Below are 24781 nucleotides of genomic sequence, written 5' to 3' on the forward strand. Positions count from 1 at the left end.
GGGTTATGTTTTGGGGTATTACCTCTTAGCAGATACAAACTAACTTCTAAAAAGATGCACATTCCACCAATGGGAACCGTGAAAGATTATTATGGTCTTTTCCAACCAACCTCAGACTCCACTTTGAGGAACAAGAGAACAGATGCAAGACGTGTATGTTAACCAATTATAGCCAGGAGGCATCTGGAAAACTAAGTCGCAGCCACTTTGTAAAATGCAATTCTACGTCATCTTCGGTGAAAGACAAGAGTCCCTACTGTTGAAGTACTGCCTTAATCTGCTGCACGCTAACCATTCTTTGCAGAAATCTGAGGTAATCCTATGCTGATGACATGTTCATAGCTCAGTAGCTTCTCAGAAAGGACGAAAACCATGCAGGCAAGAAAATACTCTCTTAAGCCAACACCCACTGAGCCCAAAATGAATGAAGCAGGTAAGCCAGAAAAAGTCCTGAACATCAATAGCATTATTTTGAGTTAAAATCAACCAAGTACAAGGTATTCCATTTCTACATGTGAGTCAGGTGGTTTCTCTTTTTAGTCCTCATTGCACTGCAAAGTAAATTTCCCTCACAAACAAGCCAACTCTTTTGCAGGGCTCTGTCAATTTTATTTGGCATATATAGTTTTCCTGATCTTACAACAGAACTCTTTCTCAGAGGGAGAATACTACAGAAAAGCAACTGGTTTATTTGATATTCCAACCAGGGAAGGCCCCCAGAAAGACCTTTCAGTTATATTGCTCAAGAACACCAGAACAGGCTTCCCTACGTGACCCTCACAAGCCGTGAGGCAGGAAGGGATTTTAGGGGAATGCCTCTGGTAGCGTGGTGTCCTTAGTGTTGAAGTCACACCACTGCAGAAATGTATTTTGTTATCAACTACTCTCTAGCTTTTCACAACAACTTGACTCTGGTTACTGGTGTTGACTCTGAAAAATCACACTACTGCAGATGAGGTAGGTGCTTCTTACGCATGCTGTCTCTTATTATTGCCCTTCAAAGCCACTCAGACTTTCTCAACGTTCAATCGTCTTTTTGAGAAACAGTTCAGCTTGAGAGGCTTCTTTTCACGTTAAGACCTAAAAAACCAAAGATGCCAATATCTGGGTTGATGCGTTTGGCAAGGGGACTAGAAATGATACTGCCAAAGCCTGCCTTCTTTCTCTCCTTTCTCATCCCCCATCGTATGCCCACTGATGGTACTTTAGAGGATGCCAGACTGAACATTACATGGGGATTCTTTTTGTCAGAACAGGAAGTGATTTTTTTTCCCCCGTAATTCAGTTTCTACCATGCGTTTCACAGCTGACACAGTCTTACAAAGAATGGAACACAGAAGGTGATTTCATGACACATCTAAGCTAGCTGCCACCAAAAGGACAAGTTCACTCCATTTCTCCTTTATCCCCAACCATGGAAATTGTCTGATTCTCCTCTTAGGCCAGTTCAGGGAGCAAAGCTAGCAGAAAACGACTCATTTTTCTGTGCCATGAGTGCTCTGTCATTACTTGCTATGGGGTCAACTGACTGCCATGGTCATTGCAAGACGCAAGTTAAGAATATGGCAACAGGGGGAACAAAACTTTCTGCAGCATCTTGCTTTAGATCCTTTTAGTTGCCTTTAGATCAATGAAATGATATTGCCAAAATAACACTAAGAATCTGCACAGTAAGTGGAATTTTTCTGATGATGTTCCTTCAGGTTTCATGCTACATAACTGCTGTATCCTAAAGGGAAGAACACGCTGAGAACACGCGTTGCTTAAATAACAAACAAACATTCATTTTTAACACAGGAAACACTTCAGTAGAGACAGTTTTGTATAAACCCAAAATTTTTAAATTTGATATAAAATATCTCTATGTGATAAGAAATAATTTTAAAACCAGAAAAAATACAAATCATTTCCAGTTCATTTGTGTATTATACATCTAGGTAAGAAGCTAAATGTGATCACTATCGTAAGGAATATAAGCTATTAGACCTCAGTGTAGCAACTGTTATTTAAATCAATCTTCTTTAACAACAGAGTATATGATTTTTATTTGAAAGTTTCTTTGATAAATTGCTGAGAAAATGGTTATTTTCTAGGCCAAACAGATGTAACTTCTAACTACTACAAATTACTATGTGTTTTTCTACCAGATTTAAGTACGTGATTCTATTTCTGTTTGCCCTAATGGCATGTCAAGTTGTGCCACAGTCATTACCTTCAAAACAGTTTTTACTCAGTTCCTTCCCTGTAAAAGCGTATTTTCTATCTCACAACCACCCTCATAGCTTTGCTCTAAGGACTCGGGTTTTTCAACACTCTTTTTGAGGACAGGAAGCGAGAACTAGGCAGAACTGGACTACCCATCACGTTACTGACAAAGAGAAGAGCATTTTAACTTTTCTACTCTTTAAAAAAGATTTTTTTCCTCCTACACGCTTGCACTACACTAGCCCTTTTAACCACAGTCTCACAGTATGAACTCATGTTTAACTTGTGTGTCATGACACAAAAGGATCTGCATTCGTCTTACAGCCTTCCCAGAACCGAGCTCTCCCTACTCTAAGAATCATCCCCATTCCTTGTCCACAGATAGCCCTATATTTAGCTATTCTGAGTATTGTTAGCTTGGATCCAATTTATTAAGTAACACAGCTTACTGTGTATCCATGAACTGTCTTAATTATTTACCACTCTCCCCATCTTTGTGTCATTTGAAAACTTCTCCAGTAATGCTTTTATGTTTTCTTTCAGGTCATTGATAAAAGTGTTATATAGCTCATGGACACGAACCAATCCCTGAAGAACTATGCTGGAAATGCAAATCATTTCTCATTTACAGTTACATCAAGAAATATCAGTTAGCCAGTTTTAAATCCACTTAATGTGTGCCATATTGATTTTATATCATTCTAGTTTATTAATCAAAATATCCAGTGGCATAAAATCAAAGTCTTTACAGAAAATCTAAATATATGGATTCACCACTATCACTTCTTTAAGCTCAGCTGGAAATAATACTCCACAATATATCAAATCAGGTTGAACTTCCAGTCTTTTTTTCTTTTAAGTGAGGAGGATTATGTTGTTTTGCAATAACATTCGATGTATGCACATTATTTTCCCACAATCCTATTTACTTACTCTGGGCAAAGCCATGCATTTAAGTGTAGAGATCTGTTGCTCTTTATAGCTTCAGTTTTCCAAATAATTTTCTGTTTCTACCCCCAATCTTTTCTGTACCTGCTTTCCTTCTCTCATAGGAACTTTTCAACCTGAGCACAGTAACACAGGTTCAAAATATATCTGACATAAAATTTGACAAAGAAGCATCGACAAGTTTAATTTCTGCAAGCTGGTCTTTTCCTGGAATGGTAGGCAAAGATTGATTTTTAAGCTTAGTTCCAATTAAAGTAGTTTCTCCATTAATAATCTTTTCTGCCAGCTCTCCTTAGGAACGCAAAATAATGAAAACCTTGCATAAAACAATGAAACCCTGAACGAGAGCTGCACCGGCTCAGTGACTCTTGGTTCCCCTCTATTTCCAGCTGATCTCTTGGCTACTGTCAAAAAGCACTCTCTTTATTAATACATATGCCTTCATTATTAGCTAAAACCTACTATATCAGTACTAAAAACCTCATCAATGCTTAGATTAATAAACAACAGTAAAGCATATACAAAAAAGAGAAAAAGAAAAATCGTGAAGGGCTTTTACCTGTGGATCTTTGAAATACATTTCATACAACTGAATGGTCCGCCGGCTTGCTTGACTCCCGTGATACACAACCACATTCAACTCTGTCCAGGTGCGGAACTCCCTTTCCCAGTTGGGAATTGTGGACAACGGTGCAATAACCAAGAAAGGACCATGGATTCCTTTCAAATATATCTCATAGAGAAACGTAATGGACTGGATAGTCTTTCCCAACCCCATTTCATCTGCTAAAATGCAGTTTCGTCTGAAAACAATAATAAAAACAGTCTGAATGATTTATTCCTAACTTAAAACATCGAAAATCAGTAAGGAGATAAACTGATTAAAACAGAAATTTCTAGAATGGCAAGTTTACACTGAAAAGACATCATGATCTTTTTACATTTTAAATAAATGTTATGATTTGTGATGCAATAAGCATGGATATATCCATTTTATGTACCTCTCAAGTTCACGTGGGGGAGGAAGGGGCAGCAGGGATGTGCATGAACACATATACATGCAAAAGCATTTGCCACAAGAATCTATCTGAAATATTCATGTAACATTGTTATCCACCCAAAATTAGTTTGTATATGACTCCTGCAGCAAAAAATGAGACATGTAAATAATTCTAAAACCTCGCTTTAGAAGATTACTTTAAAAGGTTATTGTTTCAAATAAGCTATAAAAGCTTTTCCAAAGCAGGATTCAGCAGTAAGCAACATTTTACGTACGTGTTGTACCAATTGAAAAGAAGCCAGTTTACTCCCTCCAACTGGTATTCCCTGAGTTTGTTATTGTTTTTATACTCCCTGGAACTCTCTGATTTCTTCCAGTCATCGGCAGGAGGTCGCTCCTGTTTCAAATACAGCAAATCCCATTAGTGGTTTCTGAAAGACCACATTACTTTACTATTTTCAAATAAAATCCTCTATACGGAGCCAATTCTTACCACACGCTCTATTTCTGGCTCCCTAGACATCAGTTTCTCAAATTCTTCGATCTTAGCTTGGTCGATGTCTTGCTTGAGCTCCCAAGTGCTGTCTTCATAAGGAAGCGAACACCATTTCACCAGATAATGCATTACAGGCTTTGTTAAGACAAAAATAAGATTACATCACAATTTAGAAAGAATAAAAGTGTAACCGTTTTTACAGGAGATCTGCAGGCTAGATACAATTCAAAAAGCTTTACCAGACCTGAATGTCTGAATCAGCCAAAAGGATAAGCAAACATCAGGCTGACACCTTGATAACCTAATGAAGGAAGATTAGAACGCGGAGAATGCAGGCTTACCACCAAAACGAGCACAACACTACATTTGAAATCACTAAGGTTAGACTAAAATTTAGAAGCAAAACAATATCCGTTTTTCCAACTGTTACAATTTCTATGCTCCACCACATATTTAAAGAGTCAACTGTTTTTTCTTATCAGTGTCATCAGAAACTTCCCAGCAGGCAACCCAACCACCACCATTAACTGACAGAGCAATACGGAAACACTGACACTGTCAGTGAAGCTTTCTATTCTCCCAGGACCAAAAGGGAGTCTCCTGGAAGACAAAGTGATCTTGTTCTGCAGAACAAGTCATTAAAAAGTAAGAAACAGTGAATTCAGGACCTCTTCTGCAACAGATAGTCTAAACAATGTCTAAACTATTATGACATTTAGCTAAGATTCTTGCAATTTTCATTTAAATTCTGTATTACCTGCACGGACATCGTATTTCTACAGTATTAAGTACCACCTTAGGATCTACATATCAGAGGCTTTTTTTGTTGTTGGGTATTTTTTTTGTTTTGTATTTTTTTAAATATAGGTAACTTATAAGAAGTTTGGAATTCTCACTTAAACCCCTTTGTTTTAGGGAAACTGCTATATTAGCAATGTTTTCTCAAACACGTTCCTATTTTCTACACACATATACCCTAGTACCTCTGAATTGTTTAATATATTCACATTTCTAAACAATAAATTCTAAACACAATGTCTATAGGACTACAAATGCACTAGAAGTTTTGTTTACCTCTCCGTTATCATCTGTGCTACGTGAAAAATCCATGATTCGATCAACTTCCACATAATCTGGATTAAAAAGCTCATCATCAATCTGTTCAAGGAGAGAGGCAAAAATATAAAAGATATTTCCATTATCCCTTCCTAAGAGGAAAAATTATTCTATATTTCACCAGGCAATAATATTTTGGGTCACGGTGACATAGAATTTATATTTGGCAAACTTCAACATGTTAATTGAAATGCTACAATTCAGCAAGATCATTCCCCGTGAGGGAATCAGACTTCTCAGACTTTGTTAACTGGGCCTCTTAATTACTGTGTGAAACCTTTTACTGTGAGAGAATGTTTAAGAATATTTTAAATGAAGTGTGAAATTACAATTCACTAATGAGCAATCGAAAAGGCTTATGGCATGCAATGCATTTAGCATTCTTGAAAACTACAGCTTGCAATAAAGAAATTAGAGCCTTGTACACTAAGTGCCTTTGGATTATTTTAACTACAGGAATTGTCCAACTGCTTTATAAGCAAGATTCAAAGATTATTATTTCAAAAACAGAGAAAAGACACTGCATGCATACACAGTTTCTCCAAAAATCACAAGTTATGTTCCTTCTTATCCCTTCAACAACTTATGTTGCGTACTAAAGCGTTGTGTTTCATTTTATACTTTTAAGATCCCCTCCAATAGAAAAGGCAGACAAAAAGACTAAAGACTATATACATTTTGATAGCTTTTTCTAGAACAAGAACAAATTCCAAGTATTTACAATAACTTGTGACCCGCTTGGAAACAGATTAAAAAAAAAAAATTAAAAAAGAAGCAATTCTAGGCATCTTCACTTAGAACAGATGGAAGTTTTCAATTTGCAACAGGTTTTGTTCAGCTTGAACTATATAGTAAAAATAAATATAAATAAATAAATACAGTAGCATATGAACCTGTTTTGTTTTTTTTTCCCTCAAAAGACAGCATTTTACTGAAAGGTAAGCTTTCAGAGACACAAATCAGCAGATCTCGTCTTTTATTGACAGGACCCCTGCCACACTACTGCTTATGGCTCTAAGTGCAATTAAATTGATGATAAAAAGCTTAGAATCCCTAGTGAGCAGCAGTCCGTAACACAGAAAAATGCGATGCATTTTCCGGCATAATCAGCTCCTGAGAAAAGAGACCTGGTACTGATTCAGTAAAAGTCATGCTTACAATGCAAAGAACTAACCACCCACTTCAAGGAAAAAAGCTATAGTAAAAAGTATACAGTCAAATCACTTGAGTTTCATAAACTTGCAAGACTTGGATCAAGAATGGTTATACTTTATACAAGAATAAATGCTAGCGATATATCGCACAGCTGTTCAAAACCTTCTGCTTGTATACAGAACAAGAATTCATAAGAATATTCCTTAAATACCTAAAAGAAAGAAACAAACAAACAAATCGTACTTCTGAAAGGAATTTGTTCTGGCCCTGTTTTGCCTTAAACCGCTTAATCTTCTGCTGAATTCTCTTGTCTTTGTCCAGCTCTTCCACGGATGCCCACTGACAATGAAGGTAAGAACTAGAAGATGAAACAGAAAATCTTACTCAAAACTATGCTTCTATTGCATACTCTTATGTATCCCACTAGTATAGCTAGATCTTTCTAGCACATTGTAGTGCCACGCTTGGAAAACTGGACACTATCTTCTTCATCATACAGGTTATTATTTCCAGTAAAGATGATTTGTTAATTACACTTACTAATGGAGAAACTTGTCAGTAAATAAAAACCAACTCCCACTCAAAATTTAAATACATACCCCATACATTTAGTGTTTGGCACAATGCTAAGATGATTTTTATTGGGCATACTTAAGATGTAATTACTGTACAAGACATTTATCATAAATGTCACTATTTAACATCATATTCTAGAAAAGAGTAGTGTTTTTTGAAGTTAATAAAAATACACAAACATTTTAAATGCTAACATGCTATACACTGTTTTTTGTGAGAACAGCATTGTAGTTAAATGACACGTATGAGTCAACTGAAGTTTTAATACTGATAGAAAGAAAAGAAAAACCCTTGTAAATGCAGTTCCATGGTAGTAATTCATTTTTAAGAAAACACCAAGTAAGGAACAGCATCTCTGCCAAAATGACTAGTCCCACTTTATAAATTTAGAGTCTGTCAAAAGTTATTGCTTTCTGATTGCTAAGAAGTCTAAGACACAAATAGTTAATACAAAAACTACATGCCAATGTAATAAAACTAAACAAAGCATAATTAAGCTATTAAACATCATGCAATAATCAATATAGTGCAAAAGGTACAAAGGTGGCAGCATATTTAAAGTGAAGTCAACTATCTGCAGTTAGCTGCAAGAAACTCACTTTAAGCAAATTTCTGACTCTCAGATGGAAAATTTGCTAAAATTAAACAAGATATGCTATTTTTCTAAAAGAAAAATGAGCTTATCCAGCTGTGAAGTATCTTATTTTAAATACTGATTGCATTGCAGTTTCAGAGCCCAGAAGTGAAACAACATGCTGCTCTCACCGCTATTACATCCCTCTTATGGAGGGGCAGCTATCTGCTGGAATATTGGAAGCCATCTCGTTTGTTCTCTTAGACACTTTGTTGAACACAAATCTTGGTTTTGAAACAACGTTAAGGGTTATTTTTGAGTAGTTTGCAGGCACGCTACTCTATAGTTGCAGTTAGATCTACACAGCTGCATAGGTATGTGCTCATGAATCTGCATGCATAATGAGCCTTTAAGTTTTTAATAGCAGAGCAGTTTTACCTATGGATTTCATTTTGGAGAGAACACAAATTATGATGATGCTATCAAACCCAGTAACACCAATGCAAGGTATTTCCCCTGTTTATTTGCCACTGTTTTGGATTAAACATTAGAAATGTTTAAAGTTGGATAGTAACAGTTATATATATAATTTACAAAATTAGTTTTTAAAAACTATTTGGAAGTTACGTGAACTTAAAAATAGCAACCAAACCTGTAACTTTACTTACAAGTTTTTGTACTTTACATAGAATTCCTCTATTTCTACCTCCTCTCCATTCTCCATCTATAAAAAAAGAATTGTTGAAATGTGAGTTAAACCACTAAACAGCCCAATTTAGTTAATGATTAAAACTAACCGAAATACAGAATCCAGTCCCCACATAGAGAGACAAGTGGAGGTGTAGGAAAGCGTTTGTAGGGGGAGGACATGGGTGAGGAGTTTCCTCCAGCAGCTTACCCAAGTACATACTGCACTGCTTACTACAACTTCCAAGACATGAATCATTTGAACTCCTCCCTAACCACATGCAGCTTCATTCACAACCTCACCCCAAATCTGGCTTTCTGCCAAACCCACAGTGTTAAGTAGAAGCCAAGTGTACCATTTTCTCAGGCAGCAGCCAATTAGCAACTGCACTCCTGAATGCCATATGTATTATTTTTGGCTGGCTCATGGCAACTTTACATTGTGGGTTTTGTAATGTTTTAAAAAAGAGTTTTAAAGGGGGTTTATTCCTCCATATAGTTAATAACTCCAAACAAGAAGCCATATAAAACTAAACCTTATACCTCTGCTAGAATTTTAGTGCATCAGTGTTCATGGCTTTAGTTTTACTCAATGGTGCAATTAAATTCACTCAGGCAAGATGTCTCACATACAGAGCAGCCAAATTAAATTAACACCCAAAACCTACATTTAAAGCAAGGTTAAAGTTGTGATATAAACCAGCAAAACCAAGGGCATTCAGTGCTAAGGGTTGAGGCTACCCTTAACTCATCCCTAGTGCCAAAGTATTGCATAACATATGGCATGTAATACTTTGTTGAATTACTTCTGAACCCAGCCATAGGACAAACTAAGGACAGTGCACCAGGCACAGGCTTAGAATTCAGTTTATGTCACAACATTAACGGTTGGTGTTTACTAATGAACTTTGGAACAATTTTAAATAGAAGAGGATTTTCTGTCTTACATACTTCATCAGGGACAACAACATCTGTAATAAATATTGTATGTAGTACTAAACAGACAAAACTGTTGACCCCTGTATAAGTCAACAGCTTCCATCTTTTATGTGTGTACATATATATAAAAAAAGAGAGAGAGAAATATATATATCTACATAAGAGAGAGACTACTCTGAAGCTAGAGGATGAATTGTCGTCTTCCAAATTCTCTCTCAAAACAGAAGTTGCTGGCTAGACATTACTTCCATAGCAGTGCAATTAAAGAACAGCAGCTGCATTAAACTCTGTTCTAGCACAGTAAAGAAAAAGTTAATGCATTCCTAATCCCTGATTTACATAGTATTCCTTCTCTTCCAGACTAGCAAGAAATTTTATCATTTTAGTGTCTGTATCATTCCAGTACAGTCTGCTTGTGTTCCTTTCTAGAGAGAGGAGCAACACCAGCTTCCACCTAGTTCTCCCTGAAGAAACGGAAGAAGATAAGGTATTCCTGGTGCTACTTCTTGATCTTCTTGAATCCTCTGTTGAAGAAGATAAACTATCCCCTAACCCTAAACACAGGGAAGAAGCTTCTCTGTCACTTACAAAGATACTGTCAAAAGGAAGGAATTTGAAGACTATCAAGATTTTTTTTTAAACAAAAAAACTTAAAAGGGAGGATTTCTCAAGAAGGTATTCATATTTAGAGGTCAAAACTGTATTAAAAGAAAAAGTATTAAAAAATGGAGATCCCATTATCTGAATCTATTCACTACCCAGAGGAAAAAAAAAAAATAGGTCTTTAAGAAGTCATCCCTAATTTTAAGACATTAACTTTTTTTATTTTCTGAAATGTATTATGGCCAAGTCTCTTTTGATTAGTTTTAAATCAGAATCCTTTGAGATACATCAATCTTACAATGACAACATGGTTAAACACCTTTATATAAAGGTTTCATATTAGCCAATTTAACTCCCCTCAACAGCATTTCAGTCAAGTATATTTTCTGTCAACTGCCAACTTAATAACAATAATTTACAATGTAAATCTTGATAAATACTGTAATTCTCATGAGTACAATGTACTTTTGTATTGTCTAATAGGTAATAACTGGTCTATGTTATTCTATGAGTGTGCATCAAAAATTCACCTAAATAAAAAGTATTTCGGAAAAAAAATCTTTTTAAAAATCTTACTCTGGCATTCACACTTATGGCCAAAAAACCCAATTCTAATCAAGTTACAATCACCAGCACTCAAGTAGGGTTTAACAATACATCAGTTTAGGATATATGAGACAGCAGCTTATGCCTTTGACGTCACTGTCTAACTCCCACTACACGTACGTTTACATTAACCAGGTAAAAAGGTGAGATAGAACATTTATGCAAAATTCTCCCAAAACTGATTACGCAGACATCCTAAAATAGCGCATGGCAGACTTGGGCAACGCTGGACACTTCAAATTATCATTGCCCAGGTGCGACCATAATTGACAATCTGATCCACAGTCTCTGCAGATAATTGAAGAAATAAATGAACCCTTCCTTCAAGCAAATACTTAAGAGCACACAATCTTGCACTGCCATTGCCAGTGAAGTGATAACAGTAATACCTGCTAATGCAAAAGTTATTTGAGCAAGCCGCTTGGGTGTAGAAACAAGTAAGAGCTTAAAAAAACCAACAAAAACCAAAACACAGAAATAGAAACTGCTATAAAAATAGCAGACAGAACACATTAATAACAGATGCAAAGCAACACATAAAAAACAACCCCCTCAGTTGATACACAGCACTAGATTGTAAACTAATCAGTTTGTGGAAGAGATGTAGGCATTTGTACACGGTTCAATTAGATCTAATTCTCATCGTGTATTGGTAGGCAAAGAGAGAAATTCAGATGTGTAACATGCAGGTATTATGTTCTACAAACTCCGCATCTTTCCATAATATGTGCTATTTGTGCTGAATAGCATATTTAGTTCTAGCCATTTCTTTTCAAAGTTCAGGAGCAGAAATTCAAAGGGGACTGAAGCTGGCCGAGAAAATAATTAGAAAAATGAAAAATTTCCACACACAAACTGAAGACGTCAGGACCGTGATGGTTTGGAAAGAGAGTGATACATGTACTTAACACTTTCTGCAAGAGGGAAGAGCGTTCAACAGAATTCAAAATTCCATGTTAAGAACAACAGGAAAAAACATTCTTTTATACTTCAAACATGAACTAAAGTAATTTCTACCTTTTATTCCGTACATTTCAAAAATGGTTGCAAGTACAGTGCTGCATCGTATCTGGTAACTCCAAACCTAGACTAAGGCTATTTTTGAGAAAACCAGCATAATTTTATGATAAGAATACTGCTCCAAAACCGCATTATCTAATGTCCTTTACTTGAACGCAACATCTTTGTTACAACCTAATCCACTGAAAGGTTTCCTAGTGAAGCCTTTCCTCATGTTTATTTTATGCACTGGTCCCGATCGCAGCAATTTTACTTTGATTAGTAATCTAACAACCAGGGTTTTGATGACGTTAGTAAGAGTGTAAAAGACCTTTAATAAAAGCACAGTTGGATACTTCAGATGTTAAATATTAACATCCTAAAATCCATTTTTTTTGGATTTTGGAGAGGAGGGTTGGGGAAAAGAGCAGGGAAAGAAGAGACACCCCTCAAACCTGCAAATACAATCCATAAAAAACATTAAAGAAAGAGCTCAAAATAGAGCTTGCCTCCAGCAGAGCTTGCAATCAAAGACATGTAGGCAGCACACCAACCACTTCCCACAAACTGCAGCAAAATACACACTCCCCATGAGTAATCACACCTTTGTTTGCAGGGGAGAGGAAGAAGAGAAGAATAATTGGTGAAAAACAGCTTCCAATGTAAAGACATTTATGAAAAGACCACATTCTCCTCTCCTGCCTAGTAGACCATCAGGACAACTAATTACTGAGTTTATATTACATGAAGTTTATCTGAAAAATAAGCCTATGGTTTGAAATACAAAATATAGCTCTGGACTTCAAAAAAAGCCCTAGAGGTTTTGTGCTGTGAAAGCTGCAGAAACAGGTCAAATTCAATCACAGCCAGTCAGGAGATTGCATGAATTTAGGTTCACAAAGCTGTTAATGATGTTATGACAGTAGTAATAAAATTTAAAATATGAAAAAATCCCCCCCCAAACACCACAACATTAAAAAAAAAAAAAAACAAAAAACATGAATAAGGGCAACTTTCCCTCCTCCAATTTGAAAATTAACACTTTGAGGAAAAGAAGTATTTCTGGTTAACTAAGATCAACATGAGTACCATATCTATATTAATCAAACAGTTTTCTGCCCAACTGCAGTACAAGTCAGAGAATTAGGCAAAAGAGTCTATAAAATATAATAATGCCCTTTTTGGAACAGTGTCTTTTCTACTTCCTACTCAGATTTTAATAGTTTGGAAGTGCAAAGGCCAATCAAGTTGTGAAGCAGATTAGAAGAATCTGTAAACAAAGTAAGAACATAACTAGCAACCAGGGCAGATTAAAAGAGAACCACACTTAACTAAAGAGGGTGTTTCTTTCACCATCTTAGCAGAGTGACAAGGAAGATACTAACCACCTGTATACGAAACATTCTTAATTGCATGTAAAGTTGTTTTAGCTGCTAGAGCACAACCACTGTCAAAAGATGCAAAAATTAGGGGCAAGGATTTTTCTTTACTAGAAAAGGCAGAAACTTAGGATGCAGGAGAGTTCGCTCACTCCTCAAACTCCCATGAAACGTCACTCTGAAGTGAAGAGCACCACAGATTTCGCCCAGGTACGTGTATTTGCAAAAATCAAAATTCTCATCTGAAGAAACGCAAGAAAAGAGTGGAAGGCTTAATCTGTTTTGTCTATGTCTATCCAAAAGCATGTTAAATACCATCTAAAGACACTTTCAGGGAACCTCCTCTATTCAATAAAACAGTTTTTCAATTTGGAATATCCGAGGTATTTTAAGAACTTAGTAGAGGCTTCAGCAGAAATATGCTTAGCCTGTTTAAAAATATGGGGGAAGGGGTTTTGTTTTGTTTTACCTTTTTCTTGACTGAACGGCTACTCATGATTTTCTCCACAACAGGGCCTTCAGCATCAGCAGATTCCTACATCAGAAATACCATACAAGAGTTATGGGAGTGCATCTTTGTTACTTAAAGAATTCCTTCATTAGAACAACTTGAAATAATTTTTTTGCAACGGGAGTTTAATACACAGGAAGACTTTTTCCCCCTAGCATGAGAACTGAGAGGATTCAAATAGATTTAATACCATAATAAAGGATTGAAGAACACTTGTTTAAGCCCATTTTTAAGAGCTAATGCAACTCTAGCTCTCTCACTAGGGCTGACATGCACAGATACACAGATATAACCACATGGGCAGTTCACCTCTCCTAAAATAACACTCGCTTTCAGCACCATACAGCCTAATTATTAGAAGATGTTCAAAAACTCTAGCTGGCTGTGTAAGTGTCCACACAATAGCTATCAAAATTGCCTGCGATTCTCTATCACACTATTACATTAATTCACTATTACAACCTCAGGCAAACCTACCAAATTCTCCTTCTGATAAGACACAATTAACAATGGAGATCACATACAATATTTCACAGGGCTTAACAAATTGCCAAATGAAATACCGAAGAACATGTATATATTCTCCAATAGGTCATCAGTTAGTTAAGTGAAGTAGTTCTTTGAAAAAGCACTACAAAACAATGAGATTGTTACAACAGTCATTCCTACATTATTACCCCTCATCTTATTCAAACTATTTTATCCATCATTTACATTGCACAGAGAATAAAGCGTACCCTGCTGGGTACTACAAGGCAGTAATTTCATAAAGGGGTTCTTATGGTGCCTAGCAGCAGGGGACAAACCTGAGTGGTTTATTAAAGTCACAGAAGCCAGACCACTGAATTCACAGAAGTAAATTCAAGAGTCCTAGCAGTCCAGTTTACGTTTCCTTTAGGTAGAGACCATTAATTTCAAAGAACTGTGTCAAATTGCATATCATCAGCTTGTAAACAAAGTCATTAATTAATATATTCTTTAAGAAGGTAAAAAGCTAATGCCTTCTGGCACACTGTGCCAACCATGGATGAGTATCATTCAGGAAAAGGGCCCATATTTGAACTTTGAATGCTGCAGTTGCAGCCGTCTTTCCAGTCCGTTCATATCTGACCTGTTGCTCTGACTGAGAAGTATTTGAAGGAGAGTCTCTTCCAGCAGCATCAGCTTCATCGGCCTCCTCATCTGAAATCTTGAACTCCAGGTCTTCTGTATAACGCTTCCTCTTCACCTGCCTGCTGGAGCGTCGCTTCTAAATAGAAAGCATTGATATTTTGCATAAGAAACAAAACTGGTAAGATTGCAGAATAACTGAGAAAACTTCTTCATATTTCTCAAATACACTAGTGTGTAGCAAACACTATTATTTTTACAGTACCCTGATAAAAATAGTGGAATCAAGATACTACTATTCTAAATTCCTGCCTGTTAGCCGCTTTTAACTTCTGTTAAAAAAAAAAAAAAAAAATCAACCCACTTCTTGCTTGTTCTGAGTTGGAAAGTGGTTTTTTTTTTGCTTTTTTTTTTTAGCATTACTAAAACCACGTTAGAAAATTAAAAAGTATATCTCAGAAAACAATTAAAATACAAGAAGTTGCACCTCTCAATTCACATCTACGACAAACTTTGACAGATGGCCAATGCAGGAATCAAACACCACCTTCCCGCAGCATGGCCCATAGTGTTGCTAAGCAGTGACAACACACTGTCTTGCTCTCCCCATCCACCCAGTTGTACCCAGATTATCTTGTAGGGGAAATACAATGAAATACGATTTCCTCACTCCACTGACCCAGCACTGTTCAGAAAGACATCCTGCAGCACAGCATGGGAAAAGACCCCAAACTAATAGAGGAAAATGAAAAACTTGAACCACCCCAAATTGAAAACATGGTTTCTGTGTCCCTGTCATGGTTTAACCCCAGTTGGCAACCAAACACCACTCAGCCGCTCGGGGGCATGGGGGAGAGAATTGGAAAAGCACAAGTAAGAAAACTTGTGGGTTGAGGTAAGAACAGGTTAATAATCGAACTACTGCTACTACTGATAATAATAATAATACTACAACTGTAATGAAAAGGAAAACAACAAAGGGAGAGAAACAAAATCCAGGAAAAACAAATGATGCAACCGCTCACCACCCACTGACCGATGCCCAGCCAGTCCCTGAGCAGCAATCACTGCCCCCCGCCAACTCCCCCCAGCTTATACGCTGAGCATGATGTCACATGGTATGGAATATCCCTTTGGCCAGTTTGGGTCAGCTGTCCTGGCTGTGCCCCCTCCCAGCTTCTTGTGCACCTCCTTGCTGGCAGAGCATGGGAAGCTGAAAAGTCCTTGACTTAGTATAAACACTGCTTAGCAAAAACTAAAACATCAGTGTGTTATCACATTATTCTCATGCTAAATCCAAAACACAGCACTGTATCAGCTACTAAGAGGAAAATTAACTCTATCCCAGCCGAAACCAGGACAGTCCCCATACCCTCATCTCCACGATGAGAGAAAGCTTGAGAGAAACTGCAGAAAACATTCTGTAAAATACACAAGCATGCATTTGACAGAATTTGCAACTTGACACTCAGTGCCAGACACCATTTTCTGCAACAGTAAAATTCAAATTCCCAGATAGTCTGCATCAGGTTATATATTTTGAAAAGCTGAGAGCATATGCTGTTGAAGAGAACTGTCAACTGAGCATCAAGTATCTCAATGGACTGATGTATATATTAAAAAAAAGATGTTGAATATCAACTGTTAAAAAAACATCTTTATGAATTGATATACTACTTATTTTTACGTCTTTCTCGGCTTAACACACATCTTCACCGGTACGTGCAAATACTTATGTAGCTTGTTTAACAGATCTAGGCACCCGGGTCTCTCAATGTACATAGACAAAGTCAAATATTTACTTTTAGATAGTTAATCATACTTTTTAAAGCACAAATATCTGATGCACTTCACACAATTAGAAATTCCTTCTATAACCGAAAATGAAATTTTTGAGCAAAAGTTTACATCACCCTTTTAAACAATGGTGATATGGCTTCTACCTTAACATAATAACTTATGGGGGGTTCCCACAAAACTTTAACAATATTTTTATACTTGAAAATAGATACCACTTGGCAAATTTGCACCTTCTTTTCCATAATCACTGATGGGGAAAATATCAGTTTTCTTTTGGCTCAATAGGTAAGTCTTACCATTATTTTTGGTGCCAAAAATCTCTTCTTCCATTTCCCTAATAGAAAGGATGCCTAAAACGTTATGGTAATCCTCTATTTGATTTTTATCGACTTGGTTAGCTTCCTGTTTCCTCTAACATCCACATGAGGCTTTGCAATTGTTATGCACTGTTGTCAGAAACTGTGCATACATTTACCTGCATCAGATTATCTTTTACTCATTAACTGACCTATAGGTAGAAAGGTGAGTAATAGTCTTGATAATGGAATATAAAAAATCTGTATGGTAACACACAAAAGTAAGTATTTTTTCTCTCTAAAGATAACGATGCATCACTTTGTGCATTACTACATAATATCGTTACAGAAGACTCACTATTCAACACTAAGAATGCAATGGTGTTTTAGACAACTGCATAATATCAATCTCAGTTGGGAAATGCATAACAAGTTTATTAATTCTAGCTGTCCTAGCGTATATGGTTGTAACCCTTCCCTACGTTTACGCAAAGAAGTGTGGGTGCAGTATAACATGCACAGTGCGAGAAAGTATTAAGAAAACAAAAATTACCTGAAATACTTTATTATGTTTAATTAAAAAATTATGCAAATACCCTAACACTTGTATTTACAAAAAAAAAAAATTTCAAATATAAAGTTCATCACCCAATAGAGTTTCACAAAGAGAAAGTTTTGTCCCACTAAACTGAAAACAAGCAAAACATGCATATATATTGAACTGTAGACAGTATATAATCATCTGCAAATTAACCCCAAAAACACATCAGCTCCAAAGGTTTCTTCTACATCTTTTGTCAGCGCCATTAATCAGGCTGAGAGAGATTTGTGGCACAGGACAGAAAACTTATTCTTCAAAGATTTTAACGTTTGCATGGTGTATCTCAACTTTTCTAATTCAGAATACATGGTTTGCACGAATCGGAAATAACACTCTCTTCTGTTGCTGCTTTTGTTTTTAACTAGAATACACTAGATTGCTCACATTTCATTATACTCTACATCCTTCTGGAAAATAGTAAGAGGGAAGGCATAAATCATGTTTGTGTTAGGACACCACTGTTTGCCAACCTCTTCACCAGGCTGCTTTGCCCATTTCTCAAGTGATCATCAGTCTCAACATCTCTCGCAACTAGAAGCAACACATCCACAACCTGATGCGCAACGGACAAATGCAATGGATTTCAGTAATACCAGCATGACTATTTCGGAGTCTCATATTTTCCCCATCACAATTTGCCTCTACCTCTTCATGAGGGAATTCTTATTTTTAATGCCCACTCTGACCACTGCCAGCAGAAGCCAGGAGCTGACCACTTCTTAACACGGCTAATGACAGAGCACACAAAAGTTGCCATATAAGCTATTTCTATTTCCAGATTTTCTTTACATGAAAAAAAGTTTGGACAGAAAGTGATAGGTGTGTAGTGGTCAAGAGAAATGACCAATGTTAGCTGAAGACTGGCAGTCCTGCAAAAAGGCCCTTCATCCATTAAAGCAGGGTAGTTACAAGTCCCTGACATGCACATTTCTGACATCCTGCTTTGTCATGTCTTATTCTTGCGTTCAGAAGGTTTGCAAAGCCAATGTACCAAGAAACACGAGGCTTATAAGCAAGACCTCATAGTGGTACATTAAGTCTACAAAGCAGAAAATTCAGCACCATAATTGCAACAGTGATGAAAGAGAACACGTGGAAACTCAGCAGCACTGTACACGTATCTGCAGGTAACAAGACTGTAAAGCAAAATTATGATGAGGAATACTTGTTTTAGTAAAATATTCACTATGGTGATTTCCAGTTCTCACCTTCTTGGTATGTCGTTCGAAACAACACAGAAAATACCCCAATACCTGTATCTCTGTAACAAAGACTGTGAGACCTACCGTTTTATGCATCTAAATTGTCAAAGGCTACACTGAACTTGAAAGATAGCATTACCTGAACCCCTGGGTCATCTTCATCTTCAGGATGAGGTGATGGTGGCGGAGTTTTTTCCAAATCTGAGTTTTCAGAACCTTCCTTTCCCTTGTTAACCTTTTTCTTTGCAGCACTAGTTTCTGAATCTGGTTTCTTGTTACTGAAACAGAGGTATTTTTAATCAATATTTGTACAAAAATGTAAGCAAAAAGTACTTAACAAAATAGTTAATCCGCGAGATGTTTATTTTCAGTGACTTCATTATTTTCAACTGCCTTCCTTATTTAAGTACTTAAACATAACTGTAAAATCAATGATGCACAGGCCATCGCTATACATTTCCCATTCCTTAACAACGAACACCTCGCTTCTTTCCTTCAAGATCTTAGACAGCAACACTGAATGTCTTCAACAAGAAACTAAAAATGAGACTGGAAAGGAAGAGCTGCTTTCTTCAAAACCTGCACTTTCTGAAAGTGATGTTTGGGCAACCTGACACATGTGAGGAGAAACAGGATTACGCGTGCACTTGTCTTGATATTAACTCTGCGGACCAGGTGAGCAGAAGCAGAGGAAGTGTTACCAAAACAAAGGACCAAATGAGAAAATTCTTCGTTCTCTTCTACCATCCCTGCTATTTCCAAGCAGAAAAGGCACTTTTGTGTCAGCTCTGAGGGCACCCATACAGCCTCAATGCGTGCAACCACAGCTTGTATGGGGGGAAAACCCACCCAGCTGGTATCTCAGCATCTACATGATACTAGAAAGCTATATCCAGCAACGGTAGAGAAAGGTTTTGGGGATTGTTTCTCCCCCTCCTCTCCCACGAAAACGTCTGCCACCTGAGGAGCTGGGACCCCATTTCTCCACCTGCACTCAGAGGCCTGGAAATGGGGGAGGATGCACATATCAAAATCCAGCTTTAAATAACATCATCACCAAATCATGCACCGAGACGATCTTCAGCATTGTGGGGGTGAAATTTTTAAACGGCAACGAAGAAGAATCGATGGTAAGAGTTAGTAATTTTAAGCACATTTAGCCTTTGAGTCTCGTGTGGGTTTTCGCTAGTCTTTCTTCCCCTCTGTGGTCAACCCCTCCAGGCCTGTTACCGATTTGACAGGCTGGTTGTGGAAGTTGCCGAGACATTCAAGAGCAGAACAGAGTTACGCACTGGTACCCGACAAACAGCAAGTACAGGTCACCAAACAGTATGACAGGCATATATATACACACACACACGGCTTCTGCACCCTCAAAGTTTTAATTTCATACCCAGGACGCTGCCTGGGGTTTGTTTTTCCTTCATAATCCCCAGCCTTGTAACTTCACAAACAAACATCAGCTTTAAGCTTGTTCATTTTGATCAGCACGTTGGCCCACTGAAGGCGTGTTTCGGAGCTGTAATTTAAAATTCCCGAATACGGTTACATGTCGCTGGGGGACTGGGACAACTCAGTTGTGGTATTATCCTCTTTTGCAGCCCGTGTTTAAACTAATGTTGACTTAAAAATAAAATACAATTTACAAGTGAAAAGACTGGGAGTTTTGGAAATGGATTTGTATTATCGTGAAATTACAGGGCGCACCGCAGCTTTCCTCTCAAAAACAGACCTCAAACTGTGAGAATTAAGAAAAAAAAAAAGGGGGGGGGGGGGGCAAGTTTGACACCGCGGAAAGAGCGCGGACCTAAGCCAAGCCCTTCAGGAAGGCGGCGGAGGAGAAGGGGAGAGCACAGCCCGCCCGCCCTCCCTCCCCGCCCGCCCGCCCGCCGGCCGGCCTCCCTCGGGCGCGCAGGCCGCGCGCGGGCAGCGGCTCCCCTTCCAGCGTTTGTTTCCGCTCTAGCTGCCACCAATGGCACAAAGCCGCAGCTGAAGCGGGGCCCCTTGCCTTTCATCCGCGCGCCGAGAGCGCTCGCGTCGCCCCGGCAACCCGCGGCCACGTGACCAGCACCTGCTCCGCTGGCTGGCGGCCACCGACTGCAGCCATCTGCTTCCCTCAATCAGCGCCCGGGCGCTCCCGGCACCTGCGCGGCCGCGTCCCGTGCGCCCCCCCCCACCCCCCCGCTCTCCCCCACACACCTCCCCCCCGCCTTCTAGCAAACCACCGCGAAACCGCTTCCAAAAAAAAAAAAAAAAACCAAACCCAAAAAAACCCCCAACCAACAAAACACACCAAACCCCAAAAACCCCTTTACATATTTCTCTAATTTGTTTAAATCAAAGGTAAGCCTGTCAGGGGAGCTGGATGGCCGCCAGGTGAAGCGAGCTGACAGGCTGGCGCTTTTCGCCCCTGACCCCCGTAAATCAGAGCAAGGTGCGCAATTAAGTTTAGTAGTCGTTACCGTGCCCCGGGTGCACCGCCGCCTATGAATAACAGGCTTAAAGTCGGAAAGAATAGCGTAGCCTAGGTTTGATAAAATATCAATTTGCTGAAAGGCCGGGAAGCGCTAACGAGGGCCTGCCTGCCCCGGGCGGACCGACCGACCGCTGCTGCGCTCCCCAGTGCTCGCCGCCCGACAAGGCCCAGACAAAGACCCCGCCAGCGACTCCAGCGCCGGCAGCAGGTCCACCCCGACAAAGGTTTCTTTCTAGCCTCTGTTAGACCCTTCTCTGCTCATAGCGGCAGGGACTCCGAGCTAAGAGTATCTCATGACCTGTATATACCCCCGAGCCGTGCCTCGGCGTGCTGAGTCGCTCTCGGTAAGAGAGACACGGACGAAGCAATTCAGACACAGTTTCAAATCTCCCCCCTTGTCAGGCCAGTTAAAAACAGACTCATGAAAAAGAGCCGCTGCCTCTGGGAGAACAAAGCCCATGCGCGGCTCCACCGGGAATTTTAAGTTCTAAGTTCAGCAGAAGAATTGCTCTTTTTAAATGCACAGCTACAGTTTCTTTCAAGAAAAGAAAGGAAGGTGAAGAACAAACCATAGAACAACAGCACCATACCCTTGAGCGAGGCAAGGCTTTGCTTCCCAGTGCATCACACACCCGGGAGCTTCACCTGGCCAGTGGGAGCATCGGCTTCCTCGAATTGTCAGCAACTGTTGTCCCTCTCCATCTTCCCACAGAGCCAGTGATTTGATCCTGACAATTAAATGTACTCACTTTTGACACAGCCTTTCCACTTTCCAGCAGATCATACTCATGCCATTCAGGAATGGTGTTACCCTGGACCAGAATTACCTTTTCCACATGTAAGTACAGGCAGGTAAAAACCTGTTCTTGGACACTTTGCCATTACCATTAGGGTCTTGTGTGTCAATGCTTAACTCTGGATGTGCATCTGATAGTACTTTCCAAATTCGGCAACAAGGAAGGCAAACTGTAATATATACATTTAGACAACTATCTCTCATATTTGTTTTTACACATGCATGAATACAAAATTTATCCAAGTCCCACTAGAGACAAGATAGTGTCCAGTCCCAAAACAAGAACTAGAAATCTGGGAGAAACTGAAGTAGTATTTGCCACACACAAAACACTAAAATATTTTAAAATTGTCAGTTAAAACTAGTCCTTCTATTCAAGTGATGCAAACACAGACACTTCAGATTAGATGTCTTACACTCTAGCTGTCCAATACCACTTTCTGGTTTCATCCTCTTATCCCCGAGGACTGCACAGCATACTGACGAAAGGGGATCAGTAAGAAGACAACCTGCAGGAGGTCAGATGAGCGAACAACGTGAAGGAAGACAGGGGCTGAAGAGGAAAACAGTAAGTAGGATAACTGAAAAGAAAGCTTGAATTACAATTTGAGAACAAGTATCCAAACCTTGACAAAAGTGTTTTGCGTCAGGTAGTCAAGCAGCCACCTACAGAGCTAGGTCAAACTCCAGGAACTTACCAGGGCCAAACCACCTGACTCAAAAATACCCCAAAAAGCATGGCATGCTTCACAGGATTAAGAGGGGAAGTAATTAGCCCGTATGTTTACATTGTGCAACTACTTCATCTGATCTGGGTAACTGACAGATCTGTTTATTAGTGTAATTTATGATGGCTATCAGGATTTGGATGATGCTTTTTTCTGTAATTTAAACATCTAAAATTAGTCAGACAGACTATTGATCCCTATTGTACCGTTTGGGAACACTGTCCTGTGACAAATTCATGACTGGAACCTGGCTTAAAAAAAATGTTACACATTCACTGTGGAGCATCAAAACCGTAAAAAAAAAATAATTCCACCCTCTCAAAATGTTAGAGCTGTCAGACTTTCTGTACTGCCTTACCTGAGGAAAACAATTTTTTTTAAAGCTCCTAGTGTAATCAAAACCTTTTTTTTTTTTAAATCGGTTTTTATATGTCACATAAGTAGGAAAAGCAATAGGGCAACAAGGTTTTTTCCAGCCTGAAAACTCAGCCAAATTACTAAAAAGTATGCTCTGGTAACAGCAAGCCCATGAGACCTGCCTGCAGCAAAGGCAAAGGTAAATATCTGGCAGCTGGGCTGGTTCAAAAGGGAGATGAGGACAGGTGTGAACAGGAACAGCCTCAGTGGATGCGCACATGGAAATCTCGCACGATTTCCTGTTCTCTCCCACAGGCACCCCCTTCCTGCCTTGCTCAGGATGATCTGAGCTTGGGAGTGGAAACTATCACCACCGCCTCGGGACCTCTCTTCCTGTCCTCCAGCTCCCCAGGGCGCTGTGTCCTGCTGTCCGCACTGCTCCCCCACACAGCAGCCTCTTCCCGCTTCTGCGGCCAGGAGCCATCCCTTTTCCGATACAACAAACAGCTAATCTGTGCGCCAAAAAAGTCTGTCTCCACCTCCCTCTAAAAGAGGTAATTATGCTCATGCTTAGCACACCCCTTGCGAGCAACAACCCACTCACCCTACCCTGCATGCCAGGCTGCTGCTGTATGTGTGGGAAGGACGCAGAGTTTCCCCTGCCACAGGGAGGGGAGGAAGCAGATAAGAGCAGCCCTGCAAAGCACAGCACACTGCTTTGAGGAGATGGGAGGAGGGACAAGCTCCTGCAAAGAGCTGCCATTTGGTCCTCGCAAATAGTTACTGCTTCTCCCACCGTAATCGGTGGTCACTCTCTAGGGTTTCGGAGGAAGCAGCGGGAGAGATATCAGCTGTGCTGCAGCGTGATCTTCTCAAACAGGTAGTCCTCATCTCCTCCAGGGACAGGCGCAAGAGGAACAGATACCTGAGCCATGACTTTGCAATTCAGTAGGACTACTTGCCTTTCCCTGCCTGCTTTGCATGTGCCTGAAGCTGGCTCCGTAACACTAAGAGGCCACATAATACTCAGCACCCACACAATTTAATGAAAACCCTTCATTTGTGATCCTAGCTATACCTACATTTTGCTTTCAAACCTGACTAGTTTGGTCCATAATAGATTTGTTTTGCAAATGTTTTTTTCCAGCCACCACTGTATTTGTCTTCCTGTATTGGCAGGATTGGGTTAATATCCATTACAAGTGTAATAGTACAATATTAATGTGTGATCTTTCTTTCAAAATCATCAAGTATGCAGTATAACATACTAGCAGCCCATTTGGGTGCTTGCTTTCTTTTTAAGAAGCCATGGGACACGCAATTCAAACAAGCATGAAATTAACCAGCTTCTTCCATTCTCCAATCTGACGGCTGTCCCTCACATGAAGGTGCATTTCAGTGAGGCAGGCTGCTCGTTTTGTCACAACTTACCCCAAAGATAGAAGAGATGTGAAGGATAAAGTTTCTGGTTATTTGTTGTTGTTTGTTTAATAAAAGGATTATACTATTAGTCAAAATTGGAACTGAAATAACGGGGTTAAGTTATGAGCTATATTAAATTACATAATGGCTAATTTAATACTTAAATACCAGATTTTTTATCTATGTGTATACTCTAATA

At 39.0% G+C, this 24781-nt stretch overlaps 1 protein-coding gene across 5 annotated transcripts in view; it reads right to left on the reverse strand.

Annotated features, from left to right (window-relative positions):
• The window catches only part of CHD7 (chromodomain helicase DNA binding protein 7), a 145275-nt gene that overhangs the window by 31714 nt on the left and 88780 nt on the right, over positions 1 to 24781 (reverse strand). For all 5 annotated transcript variants that reach the window (XM_076329658.1, XM_076329661.1, XM_076329660.1 and 2 more), the window contains 9 exons: positions 18943 to 19081; positions 14906 to 15043; positions 13753 to 13818; positions 8739 to 8794; positions 7164 to 7278; positions 5724 to 5807; positions 4647 to 4784; positions 4429 to 4550; positions 3713 to 3956 (listed from right to left, as the gene is read on the reverse strand). In XM_076329658.1, the coding sequence (XP_076185773.1) occupies positions 3713 to 3956; positions 4429 to 4550; positions 4647 to 4784; positions 5724 to 5807; positions 7164 to 7278; positions 8739 to 8794; positions 13753 to 13818; positions 14906 to 15043; positions 18943 to 19081 (1102 nt within the window). The remainder of the gene's footprint in view (positions 1 to 3712; positions 3957 to 4428; positions 4551 to 4646; positions 4785 to 5723; positions 5808 to 7163; positions 7279 to 8738; positions 8795 to 13752; positions 13819 to 14905; positions 15044 to 18942; positions 19082 to 24781) is intronic.

The sequence above is a fragment of the Aptenodytes patagonicus genome, chromosome 2 (genome assembly GCF_965638725.1).
Source record: "Aptenodytes patagonicus chromosome 2, bAptPat1.pri.cur, whole genome shotgun sequence".
Classification (NCBI taxonomy): domain Eukaryota; kingdom Metazoa; phylum Chordata; class Aves; order Sphenisciformes; family Spheniscidae; genus Aptenodytes; species Aptenodytes patagonicus.